The following is a 19510-nucleotide window of genomic DNA, read 5'->3' as shown; positions in this document are numbered from 1 at the left end:
ATTGAATGTTGAAAACACACACACACACACACACACACACACACACATTGTAGATCCATACTGAACACTGTGCACAAAATGAACCTTGGCAGCGACTCGGGAGAATTTAATTACTTCCTCTCCCTCTCCCCATTGGCTGAGAGGTCTGGGATATGCTAATTAAGCCAGGACTGATAAAACATTCCCTTGGCCTCTGTGTCTCATTATTACTAACTTCTCTGATTGCAGCCTCGTCCTGCGCCCACAGTGTCTGACAAATAAAAAAGCACCGTAAGCCACGAGCTGTGACTAAATGCTTATTAATCGGAGGGATATGACCTGGCAATGTGATGGCACGACGGCAGAGAAACTAAAAAAAACTTTGTGCCGCAATCAGTGTACCTTATCTTCATTTTCTAATTGATAATTAGTCTTGCATTAATTTAGGGGCCAACATCTATCTCTTATCACAAAGGTACAATTTATCAGCAGCTTAAATGATGGACTAAATTGGGTTGGCAATGTTAATGATTCACCTTGCAGGGAATGGGGGACCATGAGGGAAATAATTTCTCCTGACTCATATTTAATTAACCTTAGCAGATGTGCTGGGCATGCATTGTGGCTTAAAAAACATTTTAAGTACGACATCTTCTGGCAAATCCGCTTTAAAAATGAATATTTAATGTAAAAAAAGATGTTATATACATAAATATATAGGAAATCAATAATAGAAAACATTGTTATTGTTACATTATATGAAATGGATTTGTTTATGCATACAATCAGTTTAATACAAAATGTTATACTTCTAAGGCAGAGAGAACCAGGAGTACCAGAACCAGCTAATAGGAGACTAGTTAGTACCTTCAGCTTGTGCAACTCATACTGTCCTGCCATTAAACCAGAGCCATACATTCACAATGTTTGGTACGTTAACCATGCTACTCAAACTATTTTCCCCCCCACATTTTTTTTTCATTTGTATGCAACTTGTATGTATAGAAAACAGAAGAAAATAAAACCATACATGAAGTGAATTTGAGGGGGAAAAGTGATATGTAGCATGGTAAAAATGGCCAAACATTGTGTGGCCCTGGAATGACCAACCAACAACAACAGACAAATTAGTAAGAATGACATAAAAATACATTTGAAAAAGTAACACACATGTGAATTGCGTACCAGTATCAGAGGAGTATTAGTAATGTTCTCATCTCAATATACTGCATCTCAGCAAAGCTTCATCAGACAGATACAGTTATGCATTGTCGTATAGATGTACAATACATTTCTGGAAATATGACACCAAAATCATCCATGTGACTCTAGTAGATCATTTTCTTTGGCGCTCCATAACGTACACGTACCGTCGCAGATAGGCAGCTGCAATTATCCAAAGTTATAAACATCACTCTTTTTGTTTTGGTATATTGGAACATATATATATATATATATATATATATATACATATACAGAATCACACATATTATTGAGCAAAGTAGATTATTAGTAATGACTCATTACCCATAACCTCTGAGGTCCGAGGAGTATAAAACTGTACTTTTTTCTTCATCATGTTACATTCTGTTTTCCCCTTTAATTTCAATTCAATTTTTTTTTACATAGATTAATTAGACATTTAAATACCAACTAGGGCTGAAAGATTACAAAATATTGTATTATTTGAGCTGATATTGCAATTGCGAAATGCGTTTTTTTTTTTTTGGAGGAATGATGATTTCTCATTTTCATTGACAAAACAAATAAAAAAATGATTATGGTGTGATTTTTGCCGAGATCTGTGCCATACAAAAATGTTTTCTCAAGTCTGTAGAATATGATGTGCAGGCTCGGACATCTCTGCAGCACGGCAATATTTTATAAAAAATATATATTTTGACAAATATTGAGCATCCAGTACTTTGAAAATCACATTTAATTGTGTGCAAACTGCCATTTATTAATTGACCTAAAAGCACGTTTGGTCCCATGTGAGGTAATGCTTGGTACTATTACTCACTATTAAGGAAGCAAAGCCTGCTGCTGTTAATGTTAATGTTAACACTCAGCAGGAGAGTGCATGATCTGGAGTGGCATCTGAACTATTGTGCACTTTTATTATGTCTTCTGCTCTGTTATTCTTTGAAAACTCTGAATCAAACCATTGGGAACCACAAGAGCTTTGGCCTGGCTCTGCTTGTGTTTTTACCATTTCTTCCACCTCCTTCCACGTATACTGAGTCTTAATACTTCTTTCTTTAATCCCTCCTCCCCCTATATGTTCTGTTGCTTGCCCTATCTATTCTTTTCCTTTCGTCCCTCGTTTCCCTGTTTTTATTTCTAAAAATCTCCTTCTTTCCTTAGTCCAATCAAGATCCAGATCTGTCAAACAAACAAGCAAATGAAACCGTTTTGAGTCGGCATTAGAGCTTCAGTCAAATCACTTGATTATTGCTTTAACATCAGCGGGATTTAATTTATCTGTCACACTGACAGAGATGCAATTCACGTAGTCCTGAAGTGCCATTTGACACATTTAATCTTCACTGGAAATAATACTGCTGTGCTTTGTGGAGGGAAACACAAGCATGTTGGATGCTGGACTCTGACTCTTAGTTCCACTTATTTGATGGTTTAGTAAGTGGCTAAATGGATACACGCTGCACTGGGTGCAGCACTCTGAAGCTCAATTCAGGTTTCAGCGGGACTTGTCAGCCCTTCAGCATACGGCGAAAGTCACAGAGCCATGAACACCCATCACATACCTCCAGTACATGGCATACACAGACAAGGTAACTGTCAGAGCAGAGAAGCCCGGTCGCCCACTCCCACTGACCGAGGGGCGCTCTGTCCACAGTGTTGAATTGATTTCTGAGCCTTTTTTTGTGCTTGTAGAGAGAAAGACACAATGGTGCAACGATGCTGTCCGCTATCACGTCTGCTTTCACCCGATACTCGAGTCCCCTCCATTAGAGAAGGAGACGGCAATAAAAAGCTTTTTATGAAGTGATGCTGTGCGTATTGCCTCGACTGAACAGGAGCTCTCAGCATTGGCACAAAATGGTCGTCTTGTTCTTAACGAAGCGTCTTCCAGGATGTCAAAGTTCGAGGGATGATGTTAGCACACGGATGGAAGTTTGAAAGATTTTTTTTTTTTTTTTAAAGCAATGGATTATCTCTGAATTAAATGTTTGACAAAAAGTGAGCGAAAGCGCCAATCAGGCTGGATTGATGCAATAAACACAGGTTGCACCGCACTGGGGACTGTGAACATGTAATCTAGGAGCGCCACACACATTCAAGTCACTTTGAATAGATTTGATTATTCAAAGACAAACGTAAGTCCAACAATGTCCTACTTATGTGTACAGATTGTAAAGCCCTCTGAGGCAAATTTGTAATGTGTGATATTGGGCTATACAAAATAAACTGAATTGAATTGAATTTGAGATTCGGTACTTCTACAGCGGTCGGAGTGGTTATCACACGGTAGTTCTAGAGCAGGAACAGGGTCATTCATAAAGGCTGCAGACTCAGATTGTACCTAGTGCTGGACTACAATCTCTCATCTCTACTGAGAGAAATAGTTTGGATACACATGAAAAGCAATCAGAGAATCATTAAAAACATATTATTACAAGTGAAGATAATAAACTGCTCTACTTTGCTTTGGAGCATTTTGATTATTCATGTTTCCATAATTGATTGAATTAACAATACTGTACATGGTCCATCAGACTAGTGACAATAATCTATACTTTCATAAAGATTGGTAGATTGGCGTTCTCCCTGTTTCACAAGTTGAGAAAATACTGTAACTGTCGCCCGCAATTTTTAATGCTACGTTGTTAGTTAATTGTAAATCAGACTAAATGGAAATATCATTTTGTTGTAATTGTAGCGTTATGATACCTTCATCTTGTTTGTTTCTAACAGTGCAAAGAATGAGTTCTCCACACTCATTGTTTGCCATTAACACCGTTTTGGAACATTTTCCATCATCTTCTAGATCTCAGCTCCAGCTCAAGAGGAGAATAAATGCCTTACATTTTACACTAAATGTAACATGTAGAATAAAATGCAACACGCAGTAACATTAGTGTTTGTGGAGCTGCAGCAGTAAAACCACCAGGTACAATATTGGAGTGTGTAGCGCATTCATGGCCTTAATTTAAACAGATCCAATTATTTTGGTGACTCTGACAGATTCTTGAAAGAGACGACTTAATCAGAGTATAGTGAAAAGTAAAAACCCTGCTAATTTAATGCTGCGGGAAGACTCAAAGCAATTTAAATGACTTCAAACAACAAGACATTATGCTTCACGCCGGCCACTCTGTAATTAACCTCCTTTACCTTGCCTGCCTGTGTATTACCATATACTTCAAACGGTGCAGACAGTGTTTGATAATGACGGTGATTCAAATCCCAGCATTAAAAAGGCTTCAACTGGATTTCGTTGGAGTACCGCGAGCAGAAGAGCTGCACAACACCGTGGGCATTGGGCTCATGGTCATCTCTGGCCCTGACTCGTCTACACAGCTGCAGTCATGGCATTCTTCAGTCTTGGGTTGGTTTGGTGTTGCTGTTGCTGTCTTCCTCCCTCCCCAGTATAGACATACTGGTCTGGACTGGGATCCACCAGGTGCCTGTAACCAATCAAACTTGTTCTTAGGGCACAGTGAAGTCCTGTGGTCTTACTTCACTGACGTAGAAGTATATTACAAAATGATGCTCCTTTAGTAGTTATATAACTCATTTTGTACGGTCGTACTTTTTAAAACTCTCTTCAGGTGTTAGAATGGATGAACTCAAAAGTCGTTTGCAAAACAAAGGAGGATTTTAAGTTTCAGAGGGATTATCTGTATCCACAAATCGCCCCTACCTGTAACCACCACCTGCGGTTCCACGCGCCATGGTGTCGTACCGTAGTGAACGAAGTGGAGGGGTGGGAGACGGGGGAACATCCTGCCGCAAGGGGCCTCTCTGCTGGGAGCTAGGAGCAGAAAACAACAAGTCCACCATTGTCACAGGGTGAGCACTACTGTGAGGACAGGTATGAATGATTTAACAGTGTAACCAAAAGCTAAATTAAGCAAACAAGCAAAGCTATTTGAATAAAAGAGAACCGGAGTGGAGTCAGGCCTTTACTTTCAGACTGTATTTCTGACTCATGTTTGAGTTTGAGCTCTGTGCACAGCATCGTGGCTAAAAAGTAACCTCCGTGCCTTTAATTACCTTGGGTGGGGATAGTACCCAGGGTCGACGCCCCGAGGGTCACCTGGCCGTCCATATGGTTGACCAGGTGGGTAGCCGGGGTAGGACGGGGCAGACTGGGGGTTGGGGTTGGGGTAGGAGGGGGACTGAGGGTACCCCTGTGGGGCCTGGGGAGGTCCGGGGTAATGACCTGACCACGGCTGCATGGAGTAGTCGGTCACATCCAACGGACCTCGTCTGGAAAAGAAAAAGAAAAAGATCACAATTTTAAACAAATGATGTTGTAAGAAAACAAACTTTTAAGAACTCTAACACGGACATTTTGTATTTTCTATAAGAACATTTTGGCATTTTTTTGGCATTGCATTCTTTTGGAGTTGTATGTCAGTCCAGGTCCATTCACTCCCTTAACCACAGTCTCCCGTGGCCGAACTCGGACAAATTAGAACTATAGTGTGTGTCAATAAATAGGAAGCTAATATATATGTAGTTAATATGTTCAGTGCTAGCAAGTTTAATATACAAAAACTGTAACATAAATACTTAATGTTATGAAAGGCAATTAATTAAATAACACACGTTTATTAAAATGTAATTGTAATACTGCATATATATATACACACACATATTACATAACAATCTTACTGTATTGATGATGTGTTGATATTCATCTTAATTTTATATTTGGCAACATTGTTATTTTTTAAAATAAACTTTCATGCCAATAGAGCCACATTGAATTGAAATAAACATGATTTTCCTCCAAGACACAATGGAAGCAGCTCTCGTTCTGCCTGAAATCACTCACACTGAAGCAAACGCTGGCACTGAGAATGTCATGCTACAGTTTTTGTTTGCTTTGTGATGTTCTTTTCATGTATTTTAATTAGAACTAAAGAATAATACTGCTGCAGTTTTTGCCAGTTTCTCTGTTAAATAAATGGCTTAAATATTCATGAAAATCTGCTGAAAACTATTTGTTTTGGACCAGAGAGCGAGAGAGAGAGTGGGAGAGAGAGAGAGAGAGAAAGAGATTTAGAGAGTGATATATATATATATATATATATATATATATAGAGAGAGAGAGAGAGAGAGAGAGAGAGAGAGAGAGAGAGAGTGCAAGAGAAAGAAGGGAGAGATAAAGAGAGAGAGAGGGGCACACACAGCGGCCCATCCTGGCCAAAGATCACATAGCAACAGAATATAAGTGACATGTGAGTTTTAAGACGGACAGGGCTCACACACACACACACACACACACACACACACACACACACACACACACACGCGCGCACACACACACACACACACACACACACACACACACACACACACACGCGCGCGCACACACACACACACACACACACACACACACACACACACACACACACACACACACACACACACACACACACACACACACACACAGCTGTGGTAATCCAGTACAGCCATGGCAATAGATATCAATGTCTTGTGCCCTGTGGAAAGCAAGTACACAAACATATGTTTACATGTCTACATAGACAACATTATGAGCTTTTATCAGTTATTTTCCATCTGTCTACATTTGTTTCATCCATTTCATCCTTTCTCAATCTACCCATCTGCCTTTCCATCTCTATTGTCCCTTCTTTAATTTCTGTTCTTCAACATTTATCTTCTATTCTATTTTTGTTCATGTATTTATGCTTGTTTGTCTACGTACATACAGCAAATTCTAGATTAAATGAGTGCATATGCAGGATATATATTGATATATATCGCCCTTTCTCAATTTTTATTAAATTCATACTGACTCGCAGTTTGGATTAATATACTCCAAAAATAATGTGTACTGAAGCCTGTACTTGTGTTCAGAGCATGCTACTCTCACTGAGTGTCATAATGACACTTATCGTCGATATGCATCGTTGAGTGGGTGGGGCTCCACAGCCTCCAACCAATCAGAGAGTTGACCGGTTGCCTGGAAATAACGTTAATGTACACACGGCCCGACTAAATCAAACACAGATTTGTACATAAATACTAACACAGATCGCACACACACACACACACACAGAGAGACAGAGTGCTGGTGGTCTCCATGCTGACGCCAGTGTGTGTCAATTTGGGTGGTCAGCAGTGGAGAGTGTATAACTAACTACATGCCCATCATGTTTGGGATGTCTGCTTCTGCCCTCCTGGCTCCATATCGGTCTTGAGAGTCACACACATTCACACACACACATACGCACACACACACACACGCGCGCACAGACACACACACACACACACACACGAACACATGCACACACACACACACACACACACACACACACACACACACACACACACACACACACAGAGACGCTACATTTCTGCTTCTCTCATCTGTCAACCTATCTGTCTTCTGGTTTTCGACTTATTGTATTTATTGTAAGTCACTCCAGCTGCGTCTCAAATGTCTCCCTTCCTGATAGCCACAGCCGCTTTGACTTCTTCTTTCCTGCTGGAAGGCCGACCAACACGCAGTCTGCCAGCTGCCTCGTCTGTCCATGGTGTCCCACTGCCTCTCTCGCTCTCCTTTTAGAGGTTTTATGGCTACCAGTCTGCCTGCCGGCTAATCTGCATGGCTTGCTCGCCGCCTCTGAGCCCGTAGACTGTGGGTCATATCAGTCAGTCAATCTGTCACTCAGAGTTTGGCCCCTGGCACCGATAATGTCACAGAGGCAGAGATAAGAGCAGTGGAGGGGTGACGAGGAGGTGAAGAAGGCAGGGCACAGAGGGATAGAGGGAGATAAGACAGAAAGTAAGAAGGAGAGGGAAGGACGAGTATAGGGGGAGGTACAAGGGTGAGATGCAGATAAAACACAAGGATAAGGAGAGAGGTAACGTGGTGAGGAGAATACAATCAAGGAGACATTGCCTCTGAAAATGTACAGGTAATTAAGAGTCACCAGCAGCTGTTGTGAGCAAAGGCTTCACTTATCTATTACCTGTTTAATATGCACCATGATTTATTTTCTTAGGCTTTCAAGAACTTATTAGGACACTACAGTAGTAATCACTGTAACTACAACGATCATTTGTGACACACTTAAATAAGTCAATGAAAGGACATGTGGAGTGAAGATGAATGAAACAAGACGAGGATGAGAAACATGGAGCGAGAGGAAAGTATTTTGTCTGTAATTATAAAGACAATTTGGCAGATCAGACACCTAAAAAGACACATTGAAAATGTGATTTCTCTTTCTCATTACCAAGCTCTTATTTCACCAGTGTGATCTTTCAGTGGTTACATCTACAATCTGCTGGACTGTATACATATACGGTATACTGTAGTATATTTGACCAATTTGTGCTTATTGGTGCTTATTCACTGAAGTCTGAGCTGAGGGATCTTTTGGTGTTAATGGTTTAATTTTTATTTTAGGTGGAATTGGACCCGATATATATATATATATATATATATATATATATATATATATATATATATATATATATATATATTACACAGTCATTGATAAAGAAATAATCATTAGTTGCAGCCTTAGAATCATCGGAGAGTTGCCATATTGGGAACGGGGGTGGAAATCCAGTGGGAATTTTTGGGGAATTCACTGTAAATCCGGTGGCAAGTTTGGAATTCTCCCTCCAGGAACCCAGTCAGCACTGCACAGCAGCTGGGGATTATGGAGTAATGAGGATGGAACCCATTACTGGCACACACACACACACACACACACACACACACACACACACTGCAAACCTTAGCTCAAATGCAGTGCTAATCGCCCCCTCCCAAACCCCACGTACTCTGGAGGAGGCAAATTGGCACACAGCTGGAGAGGAGTTAAGACCAAATGAGGAGGCTGGTGGTCTGTGAGTGTGAGCGTGAGTGAGAGAGAGACAGAGAGAGAGACAGAAACAGATGTAATGAATGAGAACTGCTTCCTGGCACATGCAATAACTAGTTTAACATAATTGAGAGAGTAATCAAAGCCAAACGAAAGAATTGAAAACGTTTCAAGCTGAACAGGAAAGCCACTGGGGGCTCAGTTTGAAGTGAGATTCAACTACGTAATACCTGTTCGGGGATGCCTTCTTAAATAGTGTCAGTTACTGAGATGCATTCGGGACAAAGGTTAGATATTCGAAAGGATAATTTGAAAGATTTCTCTCTAGGTCTGGCAGTAATTGAGAGTAACGTGAGCCTTTCTAATTCTCTGTTATTTAAGGGATTTCTGATGGATTTCTGAGGAAACAAGGAGTTGTTATATGTCCTCTGCACCTGCCCCTTTCTCTCATAAACACACGCTTCACTTACTCTTTCTAAAAAGGGCTGGATACAGCTGTTATACTAGTGGGAACACACACACACACACACACACACACACACACACACACACACACACACACACACACACACACACACACACACACACAATCGATCATCCCAGCCCGTCTCAGAGAGACACAAATACCTTTAAGAAAGAGAGACAAGACGTCGCGATGTGACACAACACATAAAAAAAATCTCCTGAGAGTCAATGACAGCCGCATCGGAGATGGATCGTCTCAATAAAACCAAACACTAAAAGCGCAAACAAAAACAAACCTCAAAATATGAAGAGAGGAAAAGTTTCAGATGAGAGGGGGAGGGTCATAAGAGGTATAAAAAGAAAGAAAGAAAGGAGCGAGGGAGAAGATAAAGAGCGATATTCAAAGTGAGAGAAAGGAGATTTAATGCAGCTATAATTCAGTTATGTCTTTATGAGTCTTTATAAAGCTGAGTCTTCACCTTGTGCTCACACCCCATTTAAAACAGATTTTAGGTTTGAGGTTGGGAAAACACTTCATATATTTAAATTGCATTCAACGGCGTCAGATTCTTTGTCAATGAGAGTCACGATATTTTGACAGTCTGGTAATAAAACAGATTAATAGCTCAAACAGTTGTAATGTCATTTGGGGAGCTGCCGTGATGTAACGTCCCCGGAGTTGAACCGAGTCTAACTTAGTTCCATCTTCCTAATGCGATACTTCATTATGAAGCTTTAATCACAGATGCATCACCGTCCAAACAATGAGGCTATAAAAGCTTAAGTGAAAAATAATGAAGGGTGGAGAAATGCTTTATCTTCCATCTTAGGAAAAGACTGTACTGGAATATAAATGAAATCGGTGTGACATCCCAAGTTTCTATTGTGCAAATTACATTTTATATTGGATTTGAACCATATATATCAATATACTGTCAATTATATCCTCAAGTGCCTATTGTCCTTCCATAACAACATTGCATATTAAAAGTAGTTAAGCAAATGCTTTATTTTCCCCTCTTTGGTGAAGTGATCAAGTCTGTGAAGCACAGCGTTACACATTAAATAAGTTTTGCTTATAAATATGCACATGTATGCTGCATAGTGCTTTAAAATCCAATTACATCATCTGCTCCTTCTGGAGGATCTCTTACCACGTAAAATACTGGTGGCACGGAACAATTGCAAAACAATGATACGTTGAACAATGTAACCGTAAATCATTGGTTTGTCTTTGTTGTTTTCTTGCAGTTAACTACGATTTTAAAGCACGGAGCAGAGAGTCAAAGCCTTCAGTGGTCGTTTGATCAAGTTCTAGAGTTGAAGCACGCAAAGCTGCCGCGTGAACAAACTGCACAGGTACAGTATGAGGCACCTGGAACGGCATTGACGGAGCAGTGGGGACAACAACACACTCTTAACAGAACAGAGCTGAGTCCCTCGGAGTGACAGAGAGAGTTTTGATGAGGAGAAGCCCAATAAGACACTAAGCTGTTTTACCACTTATGGTTAAGTGGTTACATACTGTGTGTGTGCGTGTGTGTGAGAGTGCATGTGTGTCAGAGATGGAATTCTGTTGGTTCAGCTGTTAATGTGGTTTGTGTTGGTGCTTGTGTGTGTATGTGTGTGTGTGTGTGTGTGTTAGAGAGCCCTAAACCTCCCCAGACTCCTGACCCCTTAAGGTCATATGATACTCCATCAGCTCCCATCAAACACTTAGAAGATGGGGTCAAAGGCCAAGGAAGGGTATTATCAACTAGGATTAGGGGGCATACCAAGTACATAGACATAACATTCAAACCCTCGTTACCATTTGGTACATTTGACAAACCATTTGGTGACTGCAACTGCAGTAAAAGCAAAGCACACTTCATGTTGTATTTTCATGACTGATATGGGCAAAGAACAGCTGATTTTCAGGGTCTTTCAATCACACTGTAATGGTGGGCAGTGTTTTTAATTTAATTTCACCCAGAACTAAACAAAAGCATCTGTTGCCAGCAGAAATTTGTTAAAAACGGATACTGATTTGTATAAAAAAAGAAAAAAAACTGCAAAAGGGTCTAAATTATGAACATGATGGCTGTATACACAACGTCATGCTGAAAGAACGAAGCTACAAGCTGCAACTCACGGTAGAGCCAGTTAGCGTTCACATTTAGCAGCCTTATTAAAATAGAATATAACCTCAATATTACTTGTTCTGTCATAACCCTTGGATTGGATTCTTACAGTAACAAAAACATTAAGAGTGTTATGCTTTTTTGTCTGTATTTTTAAACAGCATTTTTTTTTTCATTTACACAAGAAAATAATTTGAGGTTGGGGACAAAGTCATGAATTCATCAAATGTAACATTATCCAACACAAGTTTGACTGGAGTTGCTGGAGTGTGAACTTTCCCAAACCAAATTAAGGAGCAGGACAGAGCTGCTTTTGTGCTTTCTAAACTCTGAACTCCACAGTAGCACCCTGGCTCCCATGCAGTTGATGCTCCCATCATCAACGGGTCCTTTTGTAACTAATGTAACAATTCAGCTGATGACACACACCCTGCTTTTGGAAATAAGGTTTTTATAGTAAGTAGTAAGCTAATTATAACATTGAAATTGGTGCCACCTCATTTGGAAGTCGTGGTTGTTTGTGTCACCTCTTGAAATGAAAACGACACTCAGTAAATATTAGTCTTCAAATCATGTACTTGTCATGTGCGTGTCACAGCGCATTCTGATTGAGTTGCAGTGGTTTAATGACCAAGGCTAACAAGAGGCTTAAAAAGAGTCAAATATTCTGGGTAAGACAGGTTGGATGGAGGGTTAAGAGTGTGCCAAAAATAAAGATCAGGCAGTATTTCACTGGGAATTATTTATGTAAGATGAAGACACAATCCTGCGTTTTGTTGACCTGCATACTAATTGTGTCGGTGCCAAAGAGCTGAATACTGACAACTTCACGGCAGGGGCACATTTGTGTTCAAAACAAACAACCAACAAGAAGTTTCCAGACAAAGAGCAGGCCACTAAAGACTAAACTCTTCATCTGTATTCCCTGATAACGCCAAAGAGCAAAGGACAGAGAGGAGGGAGGTGAATGTAAAGAGGATTGGAAGATAGCGTCAACAGAAGACAAAGAGGTGTGACTGCAGAGGGCTGAGCGGGACTGGAGGGGGAGGAAGGGAGGAGGAGGAGGAGGAGGAGGAAGGAAAAAGACAAGGGCTGTGGCTCCATATTCCCTGCATAGTGCACAACAATTATCATCTGCCAGTTTTATTGGAGGGTCAGGATTCTGAGAGTGAAAATGTGTGCAACCATGTCTATCCCGTGAGACATTTGTGGGTACTTTTCATAATTAGCATATGAATTATTGAGTCGTGGCCCAAACCTTTGACCGCACAACTCTAAACACGGACGTTTGTTCCAAAAATTGAAGAGATCCCCTCAAGTTGTTTGTGAGATAATTGGTCATGAGAACGGACGGACAACCCAAACTCATAATGCCAGAAGCATTAAAAGTAGCCTCAATGGCATGTGCCCGACTTTCTGTCAAGTCAAAAGTTAGACAATTGGAGGAGAATGGAGGGGGGAGACGAGGAGAAGAGAATAAGATGGAAACAAGAGTGAGAGTTTCACACAAGCTGAGGAAAAAGGAGTGACAAATAAAAATACAGGTAGGAGAGATGAAATCTCCCAGATGGATGATGTCCTGTGGAGCTCGGAAGGAACACATGAAAGGAGGAAGGAAGGAGCAGAAAATGTGAAGGCAGGGACAATAAAGAAAGTTAATGGTAGAGAGGTGAGGAACAGAGAAGAAGAGAAGGAAAAAAAGAGAGAGACAAGTGCTGCTCTCCAGAGAACTGGCATGCTGTAGGTCAGCATCTGCTGAGAATAATGGGCCCTACTTTAGAGAAACACACACACACACGCACGCACACACACACACACACACGCACACACACACACACGCACGCACACACCCACACACACACACACACACACACACACACACACACACACACACACACACACACACACACACACACACAGAATGCTTGCTCATACTGTTCACGTTTGAATGAAACTAAACACCTTCCAAGGGCTCCTATCTGTCTTTGTCAATAAAGTTCTGTCATATGTGATTAATCCACCTGGATATCATGAATTACAAACTGACGAGTCCAGGAAACTAACATGATTACATTCCCTTGTGCATGTAAGTTATGCCGTGTGTGTACGATGGTGTGTGTGGCCGCATAATACAGAGGACTTGTTTTAAAGAACACGGCTGAAGTGTTAAGAGGAACAAAAAGACAAAACACCAGCAGGGAACAAGATGGAAATGACCACAGGAGGATAAAAAGAGGACAGCGGCGAGCACATGAAAGAATACGGTATTGTGGAAAGTATGACGACAACACCACAGAGTGAAATGTGGAAAACAGGAGAGGGAATCAAAAGTATAACAAAAGTAAAAAGCAAAAACAAATTCTGTCAAACTAAAAAGAGGAACAGTACTAAAAAGAAAAGGAGATGGAGAAGGACAGAGGAGAACCCCATTAGAGGAAAGTGAGAGGAACTGAGGGATGAGGGCCTTCCAGATGGTAGGAGACCGTTGCCTCGGAAACACCGAGAGGGCAGAACAAAGGGGATTTGGAGTGGCGTTGTTTCGCACACCATCATAATACGGCCATGCCATTTGGAAACCGTGCAATGAAGCTATAGTCCAAAAAAACAAAACATGGAGGCCGACAATTTACTGCGGCAAGCTCCTCAAAAAATAAATTCTGGTCCACTTGTGAAATGAGAGGTGAGCCGAATGATAAACGGGCTCGGTACTTACACGACGCACAAGGCAGAATGTCTTTCAAAACCTTTGTTCGTGTCCCTGCAGCTCCCATGCACTTCCTCTCACGTCGCCTGTTGCTCATCAGCTCCAATCACAACCAAAAATGGTGCACACGCTTAAACTATATCTCTATGATCTTACTACGCACACATCTGGGAAAGATCCGGAAGTAAACAAGTGGCCAGCGCCACGGTGGCGTACTACATGGGGCCGCCCACAGCGGCGAGCACAAAGTAAACATCTGTTGGTTGGCATCACAAACACCACACGTGCACAAACATTAACATGAGCTGGTGTCCAATATGTAAGTTTCTTCAAGCAGCCAATGACACATTCTGTCTAAAATCAACAGTTAATATTGTTATCAGACAGAAAGTTACAGAGAGTCCTACTTTGTTACAAATAGCAACATTTATAATGTGTTGGCAGTCAAATAAAGAGACCAAATGAGTGGGAAAAGGCTTTCTAAACTATTGAATATTACAAATACAAGGATTCTTATTGCTACATTTCCATCTTATTTTTCAAAACTATCAATGAAAAAAAATCTGTGCCGGAAGACAAACATATATATGCACGAGTTGTAATTATTACATCAAAGTTAGATTCTTTGTGAAGGAGATATTTAAGTATATTGCTTGTGACCTCTCTGATATGCACCTGTACAAACTATATATATATTCCCAAGCTCTAATATCAGAGGAAATGATAACCATTCAAGGGCATCTCTTCAAATGAATATATCAACTTCTGGACATTTGAACGTGCAACCGCCATGAAGACAGATTCATCACATTGGCAATGAATTGGCTGCAACCTTGTAAGTACATGAATGGACCGTGTCCATTTATACTCAATGACATTCTTCAAAGTAAAGATGACATTCAGCTAGTGCAGTAACATACATAACCACTTAGGCAGTATAGTAGGCGACTTCCAAAAAACCTCATGAAATCCATTACTGATAATGCCATATCCCGTACAAATAACATCCATTATGTCACATCTTGAGCCAATAAGGTTCCCCCTCAGCAACATGTAATAGTTTCAAGCTGGGGACATTTTGCTCTGTGCGTGACCACAGGAGGATACAAATTGCTCACAGAATTACGAACACCCGATCGCCTAATTTTGGTGCATGAAGAGGAGTTCTGAAATAGAGCTTGCAACAGCAAGATGGGGGATTGACACACACACGTATGGTCATGGATTGATGACAAACTTTTAAGGTGGGACACACACGCACACGTGAGCACAAACAGGACCTCAGTGTTTGTGTGGCGCCTTAAGGAAAGTTATGGGCGGCACTACACCTGTGCACAAGCAACTGCACTATACCACTTATGATACATTTCAGTTTCATTGAAAACATGAATTATGTTTGCAACTTTAGCCCTGAATGTAGGCTACTGGAGATGCAGTTAAGCACGTGCATCCATTCATTAACGTGACCACCACAGCCTCACCGCTTTATTTTGATGTCAAACCCCTGCCTGTTGCAGTAACATGAGCTGCTTCCTGTTTCAGCGGATTCATAAATCATCATAACAATTCGTGACGAGTTCCATTTGGCGTCAAATAGTTTGACATGAGCTACATTTTTGCGCACACACTCATCATGCCATGTTTCTTTGCTTATCATTGTTTCCTTGGGAGATAGAACTTTGCATCAATGCAGAAACACATTTAGTTATCATTTCACTTTCCAATAGAAATTTGAGAATTCCTGGGAAAAAAAACCCAAAACAAAGCTCGTCGCAGCACAGAAACAGCAGATGGTCATTAGGCTGCTGCCAGATGTTAACATTTCACAGCTGCAAGTATTGAAAAGTATGAAGCGCAGTTGATCTTCTTGTTCTTCAGACAGACATAAATAATAATGTAACATTCCTTGATGTATTTCCCACATTTCTGGAGAAGAGTTAAGTTCCACGAAGTAAAGGCAGCCATTAAACTAGCAAGACGTAAAATGAAGATGTTCAAATCTTGGAAGTACAGAATGAGTAATCGACAGAATGATGTGCTTCAACCAGTCATTTTTCTACCACAATGCCAAAAGTGTGGCATTTTACAACTTGTAGCAGACCTGCTCGATCACATGATCACATGATCACATGATCACATGATCACTCAGCATCAGCTCAACGCCAGCAGACCTAAAAAAAAAAACTGTTAAACCTTCGCCGGCTGGCACCTGAAAGAAAAACTTCCTCCTTCACCCCAGGGTCCAGACAAATGAAAGCAAATCTCACACACACACACACACACACACACAGACACACACACACACACACACACACACACACACACACACACACACACACACACACACTTGTCGAGCATGGTTCTGCAACACATTACGTGTCGTAACCCAACTTTCTGAGAGTCCAAGATCAAAGCTGAGACCAGCACTCTGTAAAGCAGCAACGGATGAACACATCAGAAACACTAGGAGCTAGAAACAAGATAGGGTCAAGATGGAAAAAGCAAGATGGAAGGGAGCGGGGGGGGAACGGGTCTTTCTTGGTGTCCCCTTCATGGCTAACAAACAAGCAGAGACTCGCTGAGTCCAGAGACACAGAAAAACAACTGGACAATGGGGTGGATTGTGCCGCAGTTGTAAAGTGGTCTGGGAAACTCTGGGGCCCGGTTGGGAGGTCTTCTCAAGAGAGATAGAGAGACATTCCCATTCCATTCCCCCCTTGGCAGAGGGAAAAAATATTCAATAATGTCCTTTTCACCTCAAGTTCAGAGAGAATGAGAAGGAGCAGAGGAGGGGGGGGGGGGGTAAGGGAGAACCATGCAAAGAAGAATGGCAGAAAGCAGAGGGAAATAAATGAAGCAATGTGACTTAAAGAGGCACACAGAGCCTGAATGCAACATCTGCTTTCTAATTACTAACTCTCCAATTAGCATTATAATGAGGAAGTGACAGCCTTCCCAGAAACCTGAGCAGCAATTCCTATTGGCTCTTTTAATCCAATAAGAGTAATAACAAGGACAAATGGGTAAGTGTGTTCAGCTAATCCAATTGGGTCAAGGCTGTGTTTCAAACAACCGTGTGCTGTTATCAACAGAGATCCGAGAACAAAATGGAGTTTTTAATCAAAGCTGAGTCCAGTCTTATGCGCTCATGTACACGAGTGAATTAGTTTGTGATATGAGTGGGTTACACACATTGTCTTTTTTTTTTAAGGTTACATAGTGTTTTTCTTTATGGATGATATGATTACCGTAACTGTTCCTGTCACAATCCAACGTTGATAAGAGTAAAGATGAGCCTGGTATGAAATCTGTCAGTTGGTTTCTTTGCCCTTTTTCTTTCCTTTGTCTACCAGCGTGTGTGTGTGTGTGTGTGTGTGTGTGTGTGTGTGTTTGTAGGTTTACAGCTATCTTTGTGAGAACAAAATTGAGTTTGAAACCTTGAGAGTGGGGACATTTCTGGGAGAGTGAAGACATTTGGGACGGCCCAAAGCTTCAAAGACCTGTTTGGGGGTTCAGACTTGGTTTTAAGGTTCAGGTTAGAATAAGGTGAAGGTTAGGGGCTAGGGAATGCATTATGTCAAGGAGTGTTCTCACAAGTACAGAAGTACAGGGTTGTGTGTGTGTGTGTGTGTGTGTGTGCGTGTGTGTGTAAGAGACAGAGAGAGCGAGAATGTGTAAATGGGGAAGTAATGGGGCACACATGGTAGGGGCGCAACCTACTAATGTTGACCATACAAACACTCTGATAGCCATCTACTGACCTCAGAATGACCGAGTCTCACACACACACACACACACACACACACACACACACACACACACACACACACACACACACACACACACACACACACACACAGGTGCACACATACCCATGCCCATAATACGCATGTGTACATACTAACCATTGAAGTTGTTTCACACATGTTCATGCCTCCATTCATGCCAAGACATAAAACATTTAACCCCAACGTTCCAGGTTTTATTCCAGCCAGTAATGTTTGCTGAATGTCATACAGCTCTCTCTCTCTCTCTCTCTAATACAATTTAAATATGCAGCTTATATACATGCCCGATCCAAAAGACAGAGTTTAGAAACTGGGCCTCACATGGGTAGATGTATGGGGACACACTCTCAACTGGTTTCCTTTGTGTCGGTGTAATAACACATATATCACAATATATAAAAAATATAAAAATGTTTCGGGAAAAGGGTGGAAGAAGTCCAATGTTATGGAAGTCTATGAAACAAATGACCCGGCTTCTGACTTTAAACATCGTAAACACGATGATCTCAATCACTAGTTCCAGGTCTTCTCCAACACAGCAAGCTGTTCATTCAGTAAATGATGGCCGGCCTCTCTACCACTGCGCCACTCTGCCGCAGTACAAACCTGCTCACTTTCGTCACTGGATTGCAAAAATGTTGTTGCGGTTTACTTTCCATGAAAAAACTCTCAGCTGTGAAGAAAAAATAAAACTTTTCCGAATTTTGAGCACAAGCCGTAGATCTGAATGTCTGAGCAAGGGAACTGAAGTTCTATATTGAGAAAGATATTGGACTAAATAACAAACACATTCATATTTACCATTAGAAAAAAAAGGGGTTGCCACATTTAAGGACTCTGACTTCATTATTTTCTGATATATTTAAAAAACAACACACCGAGTATAAAAAATATACACGATCCCCTGGAACGACTCCTCTCTATCTCATGCAGTGACATTTGCTGAGTTTGTTAGCTAGAGTTTGTGCTTTAGGAAGGGAAACATCATCCACTGCTGGCTCATGCTTTAATTTTAGAGCCATCAAAGTCTCGTCTCCCGCTCGCACAACGTACCCGGCGCTCCAGTTAAGTGACTTCACGTCAGACGTACGGTACCTGACTAAGCAACTCAACGGTATTTATGGACTCACTCGGGATAATATGAACAGGTATACAGGCGTGCAGACACTAGATACACACAGCCTGCTAGTTATTTCTGTGCCAGAGGCAAAATAATATGTTTGGATAAGGTCAAGAGCCGGGATGTGGTTTCCAACCATGATCTCTTTCTCTGACTGTGCTGAAATATCTCTTGAGTTAATTGACAGCAGGAGAAACGTGGCGACCGAGACGCAGAGGCAAGAGGGGGAAGGCAAACAGAGACAGAAGGGGAAGAGATGAGACCCTTTCAGA

General features: G+C 41.2%; 1 protein-coding gene across 1 annotated transcript in view; it reads right to left on the bottom strand.

Moving 5' to 3' along the window:
- Positions 1-641: 641 nt before the first annotated feature.
- pard3bb (par-3 family cell polarity regulator beta b) overlaps positions 642-19510 on the bottom strand; it is a 180929-nt gene continuing 162060 nt past the window's right edge. Inside the window, exons 24-26 of the mRNA XM_034561246.1 lie at positions 5221-5436; positions 4868-4978; positions 642-4631 (exon numbers count right to left, since the gene is read on the bottom strand). Of these exons, the coding sequence (XP_034417137.1) occupies positions 4517-4631; positions 4868-4978; positions 5221-5436 (442 nt within the window). The 3' untranslated portion in view covers positions 642-4516. The remainder of the gene's footprint in view (positions 4632-4867; positions 4979-5220; positions 5437-19510) is intronic.

Source organism: Cyclopterus lumpus, chromosome 21 (genome assembly GCF_009769545.1).
Source record: "Cyclopterus lumpus isolate fCycLum1 chromosome 21, fCycLum1.pri, whole genome shotgun sequence".
NCBI classification, from domain to species: domain Eukaryota; kingdom Metazoa; phylum Chordata; class Actinopteri; order Perciformes; family Cyclopteridae; genus Cyclopterus; species Cyclopterus lumpus.
Note: the sequence above shows the minus strand (reverse complement) of the source record. Positions and strands in the feature narration are given on the sequence as shown.